Genomic DNA, 20,245 nt, shown 5'->3' with positions numbered 1-20,245 from the left:
CAGAGAGAGAGAGAGAGAGAAATCTGTTTATTTACAAACATTGGAGCTGGAGAGCTGGAGAAAATTTTGAGTGCCGGGGGTTAGGGACCTCTGATCTGGTTGCACAGAGGGTTCTCTTTTTATTGCCCTTCTTTCCTCTCTGTTTCTTACAGCACCGGTATGTGAATCCTAGGACGTCGCTGCTAGAGTCACTAAATAGGGGGCAGAGTAGCGACACTGAGCCATGCCGGCGAGCGAGTCCGCCATCTTGAGTCAGGCTCGGCTGCGTCGCCTAGCAATGGGACGCCAATCTCGCCCTTCTCCGGTGGAGAAGAACGGGCAGTCGAGCTAGTCCGTAACCCAGGAAACCGGTTTTAGACGGAGGTGATACAACATGGACGTCGAGTTTTTGGAAGGAGAAACCACGTGACACGATCGGCCCAATCGCGGACACCGAACGGCAGCTCCTGCGGGGAAAAGTGAAGCGATACTCTGTACCCCTATTTAGTGACTCTAGTCGCTGTTGCTGACCTTTTTGCTTGTTTTCTCTGCAGCTGGCTGCGTTTCTAGGGACGATTGTTCCCGCTCGCAGTAAAAGACTTTCCCCACTGTATATTACCCAACCAGCTGCAGAGAAAATAAGCAAAAAGGTCAGCTGTCAAGCAAAATGTCAGCTCTAATGAAATAGTGTGAACGAAAGGGCATAAAACGAGGACCCTCTCCGTGCAACTAGATCAGAGGTGACTCTGCAACTGTTTGGCTTTCACTGTTTTGATTGATGCGATTTCTGAGAAATATATAGCCAACGTACTCGCGTCAACAGGACAACAGGGCCTTCGGGTACCATTTGTGTCTTCAAAGTGTTACAAATAGGGCTGGGCGAATATTCGGATTTTTCGAAAACCAATTCGAATGATACGCCGCGCAAGTAGGTCAGCTGTCTCCCCATCTCCACAGTTTTCCTCTCTCCCACATTACCCGTGGAGCGACCTCATTGGTCCCTTTCTCAGAATATTCCCTTACTACTGCCTTGTAAGTGCACAGATAATTGGTCACGTGATTTCTTCAAGCTTTATCTTCTCCTTTGCGCAGAGACAAACCGACGTATCGTATCACATATTGAGGTTGAACTCCGAATCGAATGTCGAAACGACTATGTGTGTGTGTTTTTATTGGACAATTTCACAATGGCTTATGCGCATGCGCATGAACTTGAGGCGCCGGACAGGGTTATATTTGTCTTCATTAGATGGCGCCAGGGGAGGCGGAACGGGGGGGCAAGGGTACATTGTCCCCCCTGATATTCCTAGGGGAGGGGCGCAAAATCGTCATTATCACCAGGTGGAAAAGGGCTCAAGTGGGCTAATTCAAAATATCCAGGGGCAAACAATCCTGTGATCATGCACCTTGTGAAATCCGTAGTCAAACTGAAAAAGTATTCGTGTGCAATAGCCGCACTTTTCTTTGCGTTTCAGTTTCCTGAATCGAATAACGCTATACACAGTAAACGCTTTCACACCTTTAAAGGTGTAATAATGTGCGTTGCGCACACCCTTTTTGGTGTAATTTTGGTAACATCATAATGGAGTACGGTTTAGCACTAATTTTCTTTACTCGCATGCTGTCTGTCCTCCAAAAATTCAGTCTTTCAAGTCTCAACATTGTTGAACAGTATTGTAGACACTTGCACGTGCTCGATTATCGCTAGCGATTCATATATGCATTAGCACGTATCTACTATATCCAAGACATAATGAGAGCAAGAATTGGACTGACACCTGATCTTTTGTAATGCGCTTTTTAAATTTTGTAAAATATCAACCTAGAGGTACAATGTTAGGCAACCAGGTTTAATGTGCATGGCGCACACCTTTAAGGTGTGAAAAAGTTTACAGTGTACGCAGCTCCTAGCTGCACAGGGAGCTGCGCATCCATATTAGAGCATTGCACGGGCCCCAGCTTACCCGAAAGCCCGAGCCCGGCCAGGCCCGCGGGCCAAGCCGTGTTTTTCGTTTTTTATGCGGGCCTGGGCCGGGCACGGGCTTGATAACGCCGGCCATGGGCGGACATGTACGCGAACATATTCCACGGGACTGGACAGTTGAATTTTCATGTCAATTTTTCCCCCATTGGTTATGGGATATCATGGTATTCTCATCTGAGAACTATCACTTTCTTATATGTGATCATGCTTATTTCGTGTAATTGGTCTGGATTTCACATGTACACTGACACACATTTGGGGACGATTGGTGTGGCGGGCGCGCTGAGAGTCCGGCACGAGGGTCAGTTAGGTTAGGTGTTCTGACATATTTCGAACTAAGGGGACGGACTTTCGAACGGAAGGGGAACTAACACCGGTGCATGCGCAATAGAGTGGAGATGAGTCTCACTTGAACCGCAAGGTACATATACATATCGACACGCGCGTCTGCGCGCTGCCTTCCCAAGCAAGCAAGCGCCAAGCACAGAACGGCTTGCCGGCAGAGAAACACAGCGTGTACGCAAAGTGTACTTCCTCAGTCTCCACCAATTAGCTGCGTCCTTTTCCTCGCTGAGCTGTGCTCTTTAGTAAATCCAAAATACGCCCGCGGGCCTAGAGAATACATAGAGCAGAGGCGGGCTGGGACCGGGCCTGAACATGGAAACAGTCGGGTATGGGCTGGAAATCTATAGAAGACGTCGGGCCTGGGCCGGGCACGGGCCTGAAAATTAGACCCGTGCAGTGCTCTAGTCCATATTCGCGCGTCGCATGAAGTGCGTGGTGCCGGGTAGTCTGGCACGTAGACACGGCGTCTTGCATCAGAGAAACGGCGGTTCGTGCTGCTTGGGAGAAATAGCACGCTCTAGCGTAGGCCCCAGAGCAATCCGCAGTGCTATTACAGCTGGGTGACAACAGGAAGATGAGTGATAAAAAAAAAGCGCAAGCTTTCTGGCTCAGAAAGCAGAAGACCGAGGAAAAACGCAGAAGAGTGAGCGCTGCAGTCAAAAGCATTTACGCAGCTCTTCGAAAAGCGAACCAAAGAGAGCACCTTCCCCGGCGTATCTACATCAGCAGCTGCAGTGTCTCTAACAAATCTACCGCGGGGCATCTGGGTTGGGACATTGGGGGGGGGGGGGGGCAACCAGGGGCTTGTCCCCCCTTAACTCAAAACGTTCCGCCGCCTCTGGATGGCGCAGTATGGGGACGACAGAAGTGGGGACCAATTGAGAGACCGCACGAACGGCGCGAGCTCGTCATTCCCAGTCCGGACCGGTTTTGGTCCTTTGTGCTGCCCACGTGTTCTTTCTTTCTTTATTTTTTTTTTTTTTTGACACGCTCGTGGTTCGCTGGACAGCCGCTAGGATACAACGCGTATGTGAAAAAGGTCCACTCGGAAGCTACGTACACTACACGTTTCACTGATTCACATACCATGATCGGATACGACGATGATGTTGATGCAGCCAAGAAGGTTTCTCTCGTACAGTCCAGACATGAGACGATTTAACATCTTCTCGACACGGTCCAAGCTTTCGTTGCCCTAATTACCGGTAGCAAGCAAAATTACAAACACGACCGCACAATCAAACTCCTCCGGCACTTTTTCTTTTTTAAAATAACAAAAGTACCTGGTTTGACTCCGGCCCGAACATATGGAAGACGCTGTCAGGTTCATGACTGTATAATGTCATGAAGGAGGGTATATCTTCTTTCGGGAGGTCCAGCCATGATAGGATTACTTCCACTTGAGTTACTAGAGACGGGAGGTTGAACCTAAACGGGACAACAGATTGTTATCGACAATGGCCGTTGGAGGGCAGAGTAAATCTCCTGCCTTCGTTATCCTATTGAATTTAATCATAAACTTGTCTCTTTCGTTTTATATTATTTTCTAAATAATATACTGCTGAACGCATTGCTTTGATGATTATCAATGTGTCTGTCCATTTACCGTATTGTACCGTTCTTATACTCGTTTTCAGTTGGTGTTACTGCCACTTTTGCGTTATACTCTGCTGAATGACTTGCTTTACGTTCCGCACGCCTTCTCGCCTCTATGGTACAAATAACTGAAATTACATTGAGTCTATGCCATTGTAATCCACGCGTCGTACACTGCATTCTCCCAAAATATTATTATTTTTTTGGTGACGCGGAAGAATCATAAAATAAATTTCTAGTTTTGAGAACTATGACGTCATCATTTGGAACAATCTTTTGCATGTCTGGCAACATTGTTCCTTGAATGTCGATTTCCGTCTCCTCACCACGGCTGCTGGAAGACTTACAAAATGGGGAGGATAGCGGAGACCGGGAAGGTGCGCGCGCTGTTGCTAGGAGACAGACGCCACCATGGTGACGTCAACTACTCTTGGAGAATCCGAAACTACTCTTTTTTCGAAAATTAGTGGAAGCGCCTAACGTTGATTGACGGCATTTGTATACAGAGTTCTTCAGCGAGGTTGATCTGTAATGCGAAATAAAATATATTTTTCCAGTCCGCAGTGGTACTATATCGGTTGAGCAAGTATTAGTTATGACACGACAAATTTAACTGCCGAGTCGGTTAGATTAGTCAACCATACCGCAGTGAAGGAAGTGGCCACATATAGAAGTGACTTCAGTCAGCAAAACAAAATACATTATCCACTTCGGCCATGCACATATTTAAAATATATATATATATCACTTTTTCTGAGATGAAATCAATTGCAAGATAGCATATGCTAAAGGGCACTCCTTAGGAGAGCATTAGCAAACTCCTAAGGCAATGTGTTAATTAACTTTCAATAATTAACTTTTTAGTTATAACAGCTACGAAGTTGTCCTAATGAGAACATCTGGTCCCTTCGGTCACCTGATACCGGAGCCGTTTTCAGAACAAAAATCGGTTCAACAGATCGTCCGCAAAAAATTACCGAAGGAACACAATTTTTTTTCTTTATTTTGTTGATTGCGCATCTTCGGAGACGCGTCTTTGCTTCGCCCCCAGTGTGAGAGGGTGAAGGAGCACAGTGCCGCCTCATGCGTCGAAGATGAGCTTTAACTTGCCGAAACAAAACAAAAACAAGTGTAACGGGTGACTCTATCGGAACTGCCCTTATCTTGGGTTGCATTTTCTGTTTTCTTTTAATCTTTTTCCAGGACGCAAGAGGCGATAGTGTGCTCTTTCACTCTCTCACATTGGGGGTGAAGGAAAGTCGCGTCTCTGAAGATGTGTAATGAACACAATAAAGAAGAAGAACAACAACAACAACTTTATTTTGGCTTTGGAGAGTGGGGAGGTTCATCGCCACAGGCGATACTCTACCCCATTGCTGGTGGGAATGTGGGGAATAAAATAACGAGCCCGTCACAATAACGATCGAAGAGCAATAAAGGAGAAAATGGTGTTTCTTCACTAATTTTTTGCGGACGATCTATCGAACCGATTTTTGTTCTGAAAATGGCTCCGGTATCAGGTGACCGAAGGGACCAGATGTTCTCATTGGGACAACTTCATAGCTTGTATAATTAAAAAGTTAATTATTGAAAGTTAATTAAGACATTGCCTTAGGAGTTTGCTAATGTCCTCCTAAGAAGTGCCTTTCAGCATATGGTATGTTACAATTGATTCCATCTCGGAAAAAGTGATATATATATATTTTTAAAGAATATGTTCGCACTTAGCTGAGACACCCTGTATATCGTCTATGTACACAGTCTGGCATAAGGCAAGTCACCTTGGAAAGTTGAAGTATCTGCTCGGCCTGGTTCCGTTGATCTTATTGTCTGAGCCTGGCCAGAAGAACGTGTAAGACTTTTTACCACTTCTTTCCACTGTAGACCATATCTGAAATATGTGTTTTCTCATATTTAAAGAACGGACCCATTGCGATTTGCTTGTTTCGGTTGTCGTTTCAGACCAACTCCGACCGCCGAAAATGCTCGGATTCTACCGGAACCACAGAGCAATGTCGTCACTTCCGCATTCTGCGAGGCGAGGCGAACAAGCTACCTATGTACTTACATCGATTTCCGAAATCTGCAATTTTGCAACTAGGGTAACCATCTGTCTAATCTTTGGCTACAGCTGTTTCACACACCTGTACAAAAAGATCGTCTTCATGTAATGCTGCGGGGTTATCGCCGCGCTTTAAAGGACACGTCACACAATATAATGTCACTCGGGAATACCTGGGCAGTATCCGGGGCTCCGAGTGTCCTTTGCAGATTTGAAGGACACGTCACACATTCTAATGTCACTCGGGAGTACCTGGGCAGAATCTGGGGCTCCGAGTGTCCTTTGCAGCTTTAAAGGACATGTCACACATTCTAATGTCGCTCGGGAATACCTGGGCAGTATCTGGGGCTCCGAGTGTCCTTTGCATTGTTTGCAGGCTATATCTTCGAACAGCCTGCCGGTGCTCCGCGTTGCCATCCACCTTACACTATGTAGCCAGTGAAGCGGAAAGGGAGCCACCCTGGCAGCGTCTAGCATCACAGGAGTGACATACGAGGGGTGTTCAAGCCAAACCGGGACTTTTTATTTTTCGCAAAAGTAAAATGAACTTACAGGCGAGAAATTAGTTTTATTTTTCACGTAATCTCCAGCTGCACTAATGCACTTGTCCCAGCGTTTCACGAGGGCTTGGATGCCAGCAGCGTAGAAATCCTTACCGGCGCGTAGCAGCCATGATCGGACCGCATTCTTGACCTCGTCGTCGCAGCTGAAGTGGCGGCCCCGAAAAAACGCCTTCAGTGGCCTGAAGAGATGGAAATTGCTGGGGGTCTGGACTGTAAGGGGGATGTGGCAGCAACTCACAGCCAAGTTCCTGTAAGGTGCGTGTCGTGAGATGCGTGGTATGCGGGCGTGCATTGTCCTGTAGGAGGAGGGACTTCTTTGGTGATGAGGCCCGGCTTTCCGAAACTGGAGGTGTTCATGAATGATAGTGTTCAACGTTCCCACAGAAATGTCCGTCTTTCGAGTCAGTTCGAGACATGTTATACGTCTGTCCTTGAGGATCAGGCGCTCCACAAGTTGGATGTTGTCAGGAACTCTGACACTGGGCTCTGAGCCGCCCCGGCCCGGATCGTCCTGCACTGACGCACGCCTGTCTCGGAACCGTTTGCACCACTCAAACGCTTTGCTGCGGCTAAGTGTATCGTGGCCATACTGAGCCTGAAGTCTTCTGTGAATTTTAGATGACTTTACGCCTTCAGACAGACGAGAAACTTCATGACAATTCGCTGTTCAATGTGCGCGCTCACCTCGTTGTCGGCCATCTTGTCCAGCATGTGCCTTCTGTTTTGCACAAACTTTGGACGAGCACGTGGTGAACGCGGAGGCGTGTGAAAATGATGAAAAAGAAGTAGCGCGAGTCATTTGTACACTCAGGAGACAGAAAGTCCCGGTTTGATTTGAACGTCCCTCGTAAATCCGCCATTTCTGTACCTGCCCTCAAGCAGGTGCTTTTCGCAAAACTGCCGTCTTGTCCTGGTCACACGTCATAGGAAACGTCACTTTTAGGTCACGTGACTTTGTTTGCATATCATTTTAGCGCTTGCCGAGTATTCCGATCGGCATGAAGCCAAGAGATGAACGTATTTTGCCAGCGTAAACTATACTTCTTCCGCGACATGCAAGCCCATTTGTCCTCAGTTTAAGTAAATCGCATCGGCTCAGTGTGTCATAATCACGACATACTAGACTATAGCGACCATGTCATATGGGCCCCTTCCCAGCGCCGCATTTGGAGGCTAGCGGTGGCGCTACTCATCGGCCCCGGTATTGCTTTCTCAATTTCCACAGTACTTTCTACTTTAGCTTACCTTAGCATTTTTGTACAGGCGGCGGATGTCCCACGAAACAAACATGAGCCATAGTTTCTCACACCATGTGTGAAATAAAATTCAATTCAATCCAATTCAATTCAACATGCCTCTTTCTAAAGTTGATTGTCGCCATCAGTCTACGCGTTTTCATAGGAGCTGTTGCTGTCGTCTGCTACGGTAGTCGTACGTCCGCTTCTGCGCGTTCAAAATTCAAATTTCTATTGTCCAATCACGATGCACATCTCGCGGGCCGATGAGTAGCGCCTCTAGCGCTTCTCATAGGGGTTGCCGATTATGACATGGTCGCTATAGGGAGCTTTCACTTACGTCACATTGTGACGTGACAGTGACGTGGCATGCTCGGAAGCTCCTCCCACTGATGGTCACTTTCCGTGCTAGCGGCATTGCAAGATGACAAACTACGCTATTTTTCGATGCGACAACCACAGTTTTCATAAAAGAAAATGTGAGAACGACAATGATGAAGCGCCTTTGGGATAAAAGAAGGGTACGGACGCGTCCGGATTTCAAAACACTATTCAAAAGGCTTCGTTTTCGAGCAAACGCTAGATAAGCCCTGCAGCTGCGCCGAAAAAGTGACCACCACCATGGAGGCCAAACGGGTTCGCTTGACGTCATGTGAAAACACCATATAATCTAGTAGGCCGTGGTCATAATGCCGTGTCGTCATCACATCTTTAAAAGTTGTCTGCAGTATACGAGGCCTCCCGTACAAAACTGCGCGTTTGATGCGAGATTATCAGATTATCGGATGAAAATAACTACCGAGGTCCAAAGACTCCCGAAACGGTGCACAGAAACAGTAAACGCCTTGTTTACAAACGACGTTGCGTTGACGTCTGCTGTGACGCGCGACCATAGGACCTGTCCAGAATGCATTTCGTTCGCCCAGCCCGCTGTAGTCTGTGGAGCAATACATTGGAATCCTGTGCGTAGCATGCAGAAAACAACCCCTTCACAACGAGGGTCATCCCTCTAACTGTAACTAGATGACCGAAACAGCCTCGGCGGTTATTTCTACTAAACATCACCAGGGTATGTAGGCCAGAACGGCGTTCAAGTTAACCCTAACGCGAGCCGTACGAGGTCTTCTCAATCTGTCTCACGGTGTCTTGCGTTCAAGGTTTTACATTCAAGCTCTTGAGATTTCGTATTCTTTTAAGAGACTGTATCGTATGGTCTATGGGGAAGGCCTATGCAACAAAGATACCTATAGAGACAAAGGCCAGTGGAGACATCATCAGCCGCATGGACAGCCACTGGTAGCCAAGAGAGGAGAAGTCATCTGCGGCGAGTAGCTGAAGCAGACGACATCCCGGACATTATATGTCCAAGAGGCGAAGGGTTGGGAAGGTCCTCAGAACCAACACCACCTATGGATACCAAAGACCCCTCTTCTCATTGCTTCGCCGTATGGACACATAATGTCGGCACGACGTCTGCTTCAGCGAGCCGTCGCAGACGATTTCAAACACAGGCTTCCTCTGGCTACCAACGGCAGGCCACGTGGCTCATGGCGGCTTGACTCCGCAGCTATACGGCCGCTGAAAGCAAAGTCGTTATTGGCGGACTCATAATGACCACGTCACACCTTTGAAGTAATCAGGCTTTGTTTACGTAGGTGGCGCTGCCAGTACACGGCTCATGGTAAGCTAAGCAGCCCTCCACCATATAATAAAAGCATGGCCTTTTATGTCGAGACAGTTGCGTTATCCACTGTGGAGATGAAAGTCATACTCTATGAAACTGCCCCTTTAATAGTGAAGAAATCATACTAATTGTATTTTAAAAAAGTAAAATCGCACGCAACACTTACTGGCTCGGTGTCCCACCATTTGGAATCCCTGGAGGACGCTCTAAAAGTGTCTTTAAGCACCGGGTCGTACATTTTGCTGTCAATAGTGCCGTGAGACTCCGCGTACAACCCCTGCAAAGGAAGGTGCCAAGTATACCATTGACACTGATTCTAGGTGTTGGGCGTTCATTCATAAATTATTACCTATACTTCTTCACACACCGTTTAAAAGGGTGAATACATTCCAAACGCTAAACTTCCCCTAAGGACTAAAACTCGTGTCTTTGGAGTTAACCTAACCAATCTATTCGCAATCCACGTGTCTCACACTGTATCCCGAGCCCCAAAATATTACCTCTCTATGTGACAACGGAGTCAATAATAAAATTAATTTCTACTTTTGAGAGGTATGACGTCACAGAGTGCGCGTATCTGAAATGTGCCTGGCATAGAGCACTCCACGGGCCTAATTTTCAGGCCCGTGCCCGGCCCAGGCCTGGCACCTACGGTCCGCACCCGACCCGGGCCCGACGTCTTTTATGGATTTCCAGCCCGGTCCCAGCCCGTACCCGACTGTTTCCATGCTCAGGCCCGGTCCCAGCCCACCTCTGCTCTTATGTGTTCTCGAGGCCCAGAGGAGTATTTAGATTTACTAAAGAGCACAGAGCAGCGAGGAAAAGGACGCAGCTAATTGGTGGAGAGAGTGAGGAGGTGCACTCGAACGAAGCGGCTGTGTTTCTCTGCCGGCAAGCCGCTCTGAGCTCGGTGCTTGCTTGCTTGGGAAGGCAGCGCGCAGCGGCGCGTGGGCGATACATATGTACCTTGCGGTTCAAGAGAGACTCATCTCCGCTCTATTGCGCATGCACCGGTGTTAGTTCCCCTTTCTCAAACTCTCACGCGAACGAAATATCTCAGAACACCTAACGTGCCGGACTCTCACCCGAAGGAAATATGTCAGAATACCTAACCTAACTGACCCTCGTGCCGGACTCTCACGGGAACGAAATATGTCCCAACACCTATCCTAAATGACCCTCGTGCCGGACTCTCAGCGCGCCCGCCGCACCAATCGTCTCCAAACGTGTCTGAGTACACGTGTGAAATCCAGACCAATTACACGAAACAAGCATGATCACATATAAAAAGTGATAGTTCTCAGATGAGAATACCGTGATATCCCATGCCGAATGGGGAAAAAAAAGTGACATGAAAATTCAGCTGTCCAGTCTCGTGAAATATGATCGCGTACATGCCCGACCATGGCCGGCGTGGTCAAGCCCGTACCCGGCCCAGGCCCGCATAAAAAACGCAAAGCCCAGCCCGCGGGCCGGGCCGGGCTCGGGCAAGCCCGGGCCCGTGCAGTGCTCTAGTCTGGCAACACTGCTTCAGTCTTACCATCAGCCTTGTAGGCTAGTAGTATACATAAATAAATAAATAAATTGCTCCCCGAAGGTCAATTTCCGGTTCCTCGCCACAGTTACAGTCAGACTTCCAACGTTGGGTGAGGAGAGGAGACGCTCGCGGTGTTGTCAGGAAAGAGAGAGAGAGAGAGAGAGGGAGACGCCAAGTTTCGATGACGTCACCCAGACTCAGAGGATCCGAATCTCTAGTTTCTTTTTGGTTCCTTTCGAAAATTTGTGGAAGCGCCGTAGTGTTCACTGACACGATTTGTATTTTTCGTACTGAGTTTTCTGAGCGATTATACAATGTAAAACAAATATCAATATTCAATTTGAGATATCTTGCACATGGATTCACAAAACTAATTTACAAACGCAGGTCCGGCATCACCGCGGGACAAATGATGATTTTCTTTGACAAATGTTTGGGAGCAACGTCTACACTTCGATGGGCTCCTCCGTACAGATGCAAAAAATATCGAAATTCGAACATCGACAAGAAATATCGAAAACTAATAGAGATTATCGATAAAAGTCGACAACAAAAATATGGATGAAAATTGTCGATACTTTGTAAGATACACATCGATATTCACGAGAAAAATATCGATGTTTATCCGATATGAAATATTGCTAATTTTCAAACATCGATAGCATGGATTGGAAAAAATATTGACAATATCGATACAAATATCGTCATCTGCATCTTCCTACACTTTTGCCTCCACTGTGGTGCTGGGCTTCATTCCACTAAATGTGCCTAAATCGCAACAAGCACAATAAAGACTGACCCAGATATTAAAGATGCGTTCCAGCCACGCTTTCTCTACCCTTGATGCTATTCCATAGACAATTCCATTACAAAAAAGCTCCTAAAGTCACAAAGCTTTCGTGCCCAATTACGCGTCCAATTATCTGCTCCGTCGTCTTGCATTATGCGTTCTTTATTACGCTCGTCGGAGCCAGTGCAGCTGTGCAGGAGCGAAGAAGTTGTCCCAGTAACCTTTCTACGCGGCACATCGCCCCGTATATATATATAGCATCTTCTGTGTTATTCGTCTGAAGTGAAAGCATGCGGCCGTGCAAGTAGCGTGCAGCAGTATTGTACCGATGATCTGCGGTATCACGGAAAACAAGTCGGTTAACAAAAAGTATGCAGTGCTCTAGGAGACCTAGAGCACATTCTTCTTCATTGCCCACACTATCAACCTTACCGCACACTCCCTTCCTCTCTCCAGCCAAATCCAGCCCAGCAACGCTCTGCCCTCAAAGCTCTTTTGACCTTTTTGGACACCATAGGACTTCGATCCTTATTGTGAAGGGGCTCGCTATTTCATTCGCCACATCACCACCAGCAATGGGGTAGAGTATCGCCCCTGGCGATGGAACTCCCCATTCATCATTTCACAATAAAGTCGTTCTTTTGTCCGTGATGCGGGTTAACACAGACGCAGTGCCAGTACGCAGGAGTTGTACCTACCGTTACGAGGGTCATATGGTTCGGAAATGTAGCCGAAGGGAAAGTGGGCCGCATGAAGTCTGCCTTGGCGCCGCATTCAGCCAACCTTTCGAGTGTCGGGACCCGGTGACGAAGAAGCAGGTCGGATCGAAAGCCATCAAAAGAAATCAGCAGAAGAGGAGGGTTTTCGAAACTGAGGAAAATACAAAACATCGTTACAGGGTTTGATTCGGCTTTTTTTGAAAAGTATATGATGCGTAGATAAATTTAGCTATATTAATCATAAGTAAAAAAAAAAAGACACACACAAAAAAAAGAAAGACAACAGCCTTTGATGGTGCTGTGCGCGCTGTTTTCCAGTTTTGTATTAAAGACCTTTATGGGACGTTTCCCGCCATCCGGTACGGCACGTGCGGAGGAGGGGGAAAAGGAAAGGGGAAATAAACGTGGTTCTTTCCCTTTGGTTATTTTCTATTTGCGTATTCTGAATGAAGGTTTTCCAGGAAATTGAAATTTACGGCACATATCGCTATATACACGGCGGCACTGGGAGGTGACGCACCGGTTGTGCTGTCCGGGGCTTCCCCTAGGTCTTTGGCCAGACTTTCCAGACGAATGTTGGCACAGTTCCCCTTGAAGTCGGCCCAGGACGCATACTACCCCCCTGTCATTCCATATTTCCTGTACTGTCCCCTCCCCGTCTGTATGCTGCTCATAGCCACAGTTGCTTCGCGGCGCTGACGCGGAAGTAAAAAATAAATATATAAAAACATATCGCTATGAGCTCCCGTGCCGAAAACATAAGGGCGTCTTCAACATTATTGTTCTGTTGCACAGCAATTAGCAAACGGGAGTAGTATTTGAAATGTTTGTGCGGATATTGGCAACAGTCAAATGAGTATAAGTTGAAAATTTTAGAATACATGTATCGTGGCGAAACAAACATTATGCCACGCGAAAACTCATTTCGTTCGAATATATTTGCACAATATTCCGGTGTGCCGGAATTCGACAAATGACGTACGGTACGCTAATGTGGCGCATAGAGAATGCTTCTTAGCGTTAGTGAAACGTCAGTATAGCCATGCATACCCAGAAGGACACTCCTTTGTCCGGTCGAAGCAGGCGTAATCGTACCATGTCTTATTCCGAAGCAGTTCGGATTCACCTGAAAAATATAGTTTTCGCGGAAGGTTTTTCATTCCGAGCAAACACCCGTAACTGATATCCCTGTCACACCGGGTGATTTAGCGTCACTTTCGTGCAGTGCACTTCAACCAGCTAATGTCACTTTCACCACGCGCTTGCTTGCACTTACGAAGTGATGACAATTACGATAGATAAGGATAAACGGCGGCAACATTTTTAGACGTGCGCCACAATACCTTCCTCAGAATGTCTTTTTCTTTTATTTGCAAACACCTCCCGTTATTCTTCTTCCAACATTAAACAAATTGGCCTCAAAGACAAAAATGGCGGCCACCGAGGCCGCGAAATTCTCACAGGATATTAGTGAGAGTAATGTCAAGTTTTCTTGGCACCATCTCACATTGTACTTAATAAAACAGACACGTTGTTGAAAATACTTGGATAAAAAAAATTGAAATATGAAAATAAAATGAACAAATAGATAAAATAAATTACAAATTAAAATGTTTATAAATATTGCGCTGTCAGGACCCCTCGCCTTTTCTCCACACTTTTTACCTGTGCCACAGAGCCTGCCGTTGAGGCTACACACTTTGTAAATCGTTAGTGCACTTTCTGCCGAGTGTCACTAAAAGAAGCCGTGTGATAGCACACGAATGACAGTAAGTGCAAGTGTCACTAGCTGAAATTGACGCTAAACGTATTCGTCTGGCAGGGGTATAGGTAATTTGGTCTCAATTGACATTTAATGGCCGCGTTTTAAAGGTCGCATTAAGCGTTTTAGTGTGATTGTAATATCTTGACATTATTAAATTCTCTGTTGTTAAGCGTTTTATTGTGATTGTACAAAAACCTTTGTCTGAATGTGAAGAAGGTGAAGAATGACGCCTGTACTCTTGCCTTGACCTACTCGCGCCAATACACTTCAATACACAATATACAATATACTTCCCATATCATATGCTCGCGTAGGACGAACACGTCCACAGTGAAGGACACGACCACTTGTCCGTAAAAGGTCAAGAGGTGCACATATTGCGTTCAAGACCACAGCTGGAAAGAAGTCAGCTGACAGCGACAGTTCTCTTTCATGCCACCAGTCTCGCTAGTGCTTGTCTGTCGGAACATTAATGGCTTGCTGTGTCCAGGATCGCGTAAGCGCCGACTCGTCTTAGCCTGTATAGAAGACGTCCAGAAAAGTAAAAGCGCGTGAGAACGTGTAAAGAGATACGGGTGAAGGGTGTACCTCGAAAGCGATCGAAATCCCCGTTGCAAAATGAACTGAATAAAGTATTATCTGACTATAAAGTGCACAGTTGCGCGCGGGAAATTGGTAACAGCGGACCTAACCTGGACATAAAAGTGCAAACACTGAACTTGGACTAACCTAATAATAATCTAACCAAGGTGCTGTTCCGCCCTGCTTAAACCTAACGACCGCTAAAATGTAACTTTCGTTCGTTGAAACGACTTGGACGGACATCGAGAGCCCGCGAATTCGAGTGGTTAAATAGTGATGTTGTGTTCTTAAACACGCCGTATCATATTAAGAAGCAATCGAGCATTCTCCTTGATTTTCCTTGTTTCGACAACGTGAATTTCGAGATCGGGGATTTCGCAACCGGGGATATCGAGGTCCTCGCATAGGTAAAGGTTTTCCTATAGTTTCGTATCCAATGTCGAAAAGGGAGTATGTAATGTACACTGAAGATATCTGAGCAAAGGCTAAAAACTTTAATCGCAGTGCGTATTTTTTGAACTTTGAAGATTGGCGGCAGCAGGAGTTCCGTGGACAGAAAAAATAACACAAAAAAAGGAAGAAAAAGAGAAAGCGCCAACAACTGCAGGACGAAGAGAAGAGACACGTACAGACAACGAGCACGGCACCTCTTGTGGCACAATTTACCTTACTTATTGATATGGCGATTTGACTATCGATTTCGGCGGATCAGCTTATACACTCCAATGGAGAGAAAAAAAAAGAGGGGGAGTAAATAGGAGAGAAATTACACTCTTCTACTCCCCTAGATCGCAATTACTCTTTTTTTTTTGTCTCATGAACAGGAAATTTACTTCTCAGCATTGCAAATAGTTTCTAAGCTTCGCATAAGCTAGCGTGCATTTTGTCCCAATAGGAATTAAAGTTACTTTTCTTCTAATCCGAAGTGCGTCGCAAGTCCGCCAAAGTTGTGGGTTCGAACCGGGCCGAAGTCACCAGGGGCCCGGTTTCACCAACACCAGATGTGACTTACACCGAGATTAGACTTCTCTGCAAAATTGGTGCTAATAGTCGAGCCTGTTTCGCCAATGCGGGATAGCGATATTTCCCGTCACACGGGGTCACATATAGAGCCGTTGGTAACACAGGTTTGAGGATTAGCACCAAGTTTAGAAAATTCATATCTCGGTTTAAGTATTAACAGGCGTTGGTGAAATCGGGCCACACTCTTAAAATAAAAAAAGGTGTAGCTTAACTCCTTTTCCTTGCCACATATATCACTCCCCTTTGAAGAATACCAATTACTCTCAAAAACGAGTCTCCTCACTCCCTTCAGAACCTTTAACTCCCTACTGGAGAGTTATATTACTCTCCAGTAGGGAGTTAAGGGGTTTTCTCATTCCCTCAAGGGAGTGAGGAGGGTCCTTTTTGAGAGTAATTGGTATTCTTCAAAGGGGAGTGATATATGTGGCAAGGAAAAGGAGTTAAACTACACCTTTTTTAAGAGTGCATAGTCAGCGATGGCCGCAAATTATCACATTGTATTATTATTGTACACTCTTAAAAAAAGGGGGTGTACTTTAACTCCTTTTCCTTGCCACATATATCACCCCTTTTTGGAGAATACAATTACTCGTAGAAAGGAGTCTCCTCAATCCCTGAAGGAAGTGAGGAGACAATGTAAGTCCCTATACTGAAGGGTAATTGTACACTCCAAAGCGAATGACATACGTGGCAAGGGTTTACTCCCCAGAAAGGAGTTACTGTCAGTGGCGTAGCCACGGGGGGGCTAGGGGGGGCCCGAGCCCCCCCTACCTGCCACTGACCGACCCACGCAAATCGTGCAAATTCGAGGAGAAAATAATATATGGGGGGGACCAGTGTGACGATCGCGAAAGTTCTTACAGTTCATGGCGTCTATCTAAGCGGCACACTTGAATGGTATGAGCATTTCAAAATTCTTCCAATCTCGTGAAACCACCTCATTGGACATCACAGTATAATCGCATTGTGAATGTCCGAATCAATTATTTTCGTTTTTTTTTTCAACCGCATGCTGCGGTGTGCACAAGTATTGTGTGTTGTCGCACCCAGGATCAGCGGGGGGAGTGGGGCGGGTTTTCGTATAGAGCACCCCCTACCTTGGAGGTCTGGCTACGCCACTACTGTACACCTTTTGTTTATATATATAGAGAGTGTACCTTATCGATGAAGCTACATAAAAACTAACCTTGACATGTGCTCTCTTCCTGTTGGGCAAATGCTTGAGAACCAAGGGAAATCACAATCGTCACCTGTAACAAAAAGGGAAAATGGATAACCATTGTGTGGTTGCGCAGTCTGAAAGGCAACTGAGAGAAATGTGTGTGAGAGCCTTCTAGAAAAAGCTGCTCTCCCGGGTCTGGAAAGGATATACAGATGCTTTTTTTTATTTTTTTCGTGCAATTGTGTGGCCGTGTGGTAAATGCCACAAAGTCGATTTCAATGGCCGCATGTGCATGACACATGGAAAGGTCGACCAGCCCCGGTGATGTGACTAGAGTCTTTGTTGCTTCTAAATACCATATGCGGAACCGTACGACCGACAACGCGCTATATTTTTAATTTGCCATGAAAAATGCGGCGTAGTGGAGCGGTGCGACGCCTGGTGTAAAACAACCCCCTGTACAGCGGGCAACACTGAAAATTGGTATTACACACTATTACATCGGAACTTCGTTATTTTAGTAACCACATTATTAGTTTTCCTGTTTACCTATGCATTCTGAAACCCATGTTAACAGTTTAACCCGTTAACCCCTGTTTTTGCTAAGTAACCCAGCGCGGGCCGCTGCTCGATGGAGGCGCTCCCTACTTCTCTACTGCGCCTGCGCGCTCCTTCTGTTCGCGGCCTCTTTCGAACGAACAAACTCTCTCTGTGAACAAACAAGTCCCGACGCTGTCTGGCTTCTTGACCGTCTGACACATTTTTTTCAGCGGCTCAGCATTTCATTTCAGTTCGCTTATCCGTTTATCCTCAGATGTGGATCCTGTGTGGATTACAGGGGCGGATTTTTATGGTGGATTGTGGTGGATTGTTATAATAATAATAATAACTTTATTTTTGTTAAGGTACCCAAAAACAACCACTAGGGTCTACTAATTGGTGCACCATATAAGGTTATACATGTGAGCAAAGAAAGTAAAATATACAAAACGACAGTAAAATACGACAGTAAAATATACAAAAAGCCAACAAGGTTAACGGTGAAACAAACGAAGTTAAATAGAAACAATGGCACTAATACTAGTAAGAAAATCACGAGAAGGAGCGAAAATGTCGATGTCATGGTGTTGTAAGGCGGAGTTAAACATTAGTTGTAAACGATTGATTGGATGAAGCTTTGCAAAAGAGTGAGGATAGAAAAGAAGATGAGACCTCAGAGAACGTGAGGGCACTCGAAAGTTGATGCACGATAGTAGTTCGGGGCAGGCGATGACAGAATGTATGAGCTTATACAAGAAATGACAGTCACGAATCGTTCTGCGATGAGATAGTGTGGGGATCGAGAGCTTGTTCAGTATATGATCGTAGTTATAGTAAGTGCTGCAGCCAAGATGACGAAGATGAAAAACAAAGATGAAGCGTCGCTGAACGTTTTCTATGTCAGCGGACTGAGTGATACTGAGGCAGTTCCAGGCCACCGATGCAAATTCAAGAAGAGGGACTACGGTGGAGAAGAATAGGCGAAGGAAACAAGATGGATCCTGAAAGTTTTTGGTGATCCGCGAGATTATGCCGAGTTTACGCATCGCAGAGTTGCACAGCTGAGTTACATGCGTGTGAAAAGTTAAAGAGCTGTCAAGATGAAGACCCAAGTCTTTAATGGACGATTCACGTCTAATATGAACAGAGTCGAGAGAGTAAGTATAATGACATGGATGCTGCTTTCGAGTGAAAGAGATGACGGCTGTCTTAGAAATGTTCAGGTTAAGCAAATTGTTTGAACACCAACGATGGATCCGTGAAATGTCATCTTGCAGAGCGGTACAGTTGTGAATGTTATCAATGACTCGAAATAACTTAATGTCATCAGCATATTGCAGGACGTGGCAGTTAAGTACACAGGTTGGCAAATCGTTAACAAACATGTTAAATAGTAATGGCCCAAGGGTAGATCCCTGGGGCACACCAGATGTCATGTAGTAAGGATCAGAATATGCATCTTTGTACCGAACAATGTTGTACCGGCCGCAGAGATAGGAAGAAAACCATTTACAGAGTGAACGTGAGATACCATATAGTGACAACTTTGTGATCAACAATTCATGATTAATAGTGTCAAAGGCCTTAGACAGATCAAAATACACAGAATCAACCTGCTTATGGTTATCAATGTGCAAGCTAAGATAGTTAATATAAGTCACAAGATTAGTTTCCACGGACCTGCCAGTAGTAAAACCATGTTGTGAATCAGACAGAAACGAATGAAAGTAAAAAGACAGATGTCGGAACACCACCTTCTCAAATATCTTAGAAAAACAAGATAGCAAGGATATGGGCCTGTAATTACACACCTCAGCTGGCGCACCACCTTTATGGATGGGAACAACAATGGCTTTTTTCCAGCATGAAGGGAAAGTAGATGTGTTTAACGACTTGTTAAACAGAGCCGCAAGTATAGGGGTAAGCACTGGCTCACATCCTTTTACAATGAAATTGGGAATGCGGTCAAAGCCGGCTGAAGTGCTCGATTTCAGCTCAGAGATGGCACGTTTAACATCAGATTCTTCTATTTGAAAGTGAGCAAGGCTGAGATTTGGAGCAGAAACAGATGATGCAAAGCATCTGTTCGTTGTTGTGACTGGTGTGAAAACTGAAGAGAAGAATCCGGCGAACTTTTCAGCTACAACAGAGGGTTCCGTGAGAAGGGTTCCGTTATGTCGAGCCCAGTGTTATACGCATGCAATGTGGTTGCCACCGTATGTGTCAGGAGTACGAATTCATTTCGAATACCTGGTACGGTGTTGCCCGTAATCTTTAATTGTAATTTTCTAATTAATTGCACCGTCGATTGGAATGAAACTTGCGCAGTTTTTCTCCTGGTGGCTCGGACTATCGAATAGCCACACTAAATGACATTTGATCGGTGCTGCTTTGCAGTACCTTTAAGGCATCCCGCTTGTTGGCGGTAGCCAAGGTCGTGCTGGAGACTGGGAGGTAGTGGGTTCGAATCCTACCACCGGTTGTGCTGTCTGAGGTTTTTCCTGGGTTTTCCCAAGACTTTCCAGACGAATGTCGGCACAGTTCCCCCTGAAGTCGGCCCAGGACGCGTACTATCCCCCTGTCTCCCCACTCCTTCCTGCTGTCCTCTCTCCACCTGTCCACATCTGTACGCCTCTCAGTGCGTGCCACAGTTGCTTCGCGGCGCTAAACACGGAATAA

At 46.0% G+C, this 20,245-nt stretch overlaps 1 protein-coding gene across 1 annotated transcript in view; it reads right to left on the bottom strand.

Moving 5' to 3' along the window:
* The window catches only part of LOC135397502 (venom phosphodiesterase-like), a gene marked incomplete at its 5' end in the record, with an annotated part of 48,228 nt that overhangs the window by 10,095 nt on the left and 17,888 nt on the right, over nt 1–20,245 (bottom strand). Inside the window, 7 exons of the mRNA XM_064629106.1 lie at nt 3,395–3,503; nt 3,592–3,736; nt 5,686–5,795; nt 9,615–9,725; nt 12,474–12,645; nt 13,545–13,620; nt 17,051–17,114. Coding sequence (XP_064485176.1) covers nt 3,395–3,503; nt 3,592–3,736; nt 5,686–5,795; nt 9,615–9,725; nt 12,474–12,645; nt 13,545–13,620; nt 17,051–17,114 — 787 coding nt within the window. The remainder of the gene's footprint in view (nt 1–3,394; nt 3,504–3,591; nt 3,737–5,685; nt 5,796–9,614; nt 9,726–12,473; nt 12,646–13,544; nt 13,621–17,050; nt 17,115–20,245) is intronic.

The sequence above is a fragment of the Ornithodoros turicata genome, chromosome 6 (genome assembly GCF_037126465.1).
Source record: "Ornithodoros turicata isolate Travis chromosome 6, ASM3712646v1, whole genome shotgun sequence".
Lineage (NCBI taxonomy): Eukaryota > Metazoa > Arthropoda > Arachnida > Ixodida > Argasidae > Ornithodoros > Ornithodoros turicata.
The sequence above is the reverse complement of the archived record's forward strand: the minus strand, read 5'-3'. Positions and strand labels throughout refer to the sequence as shown.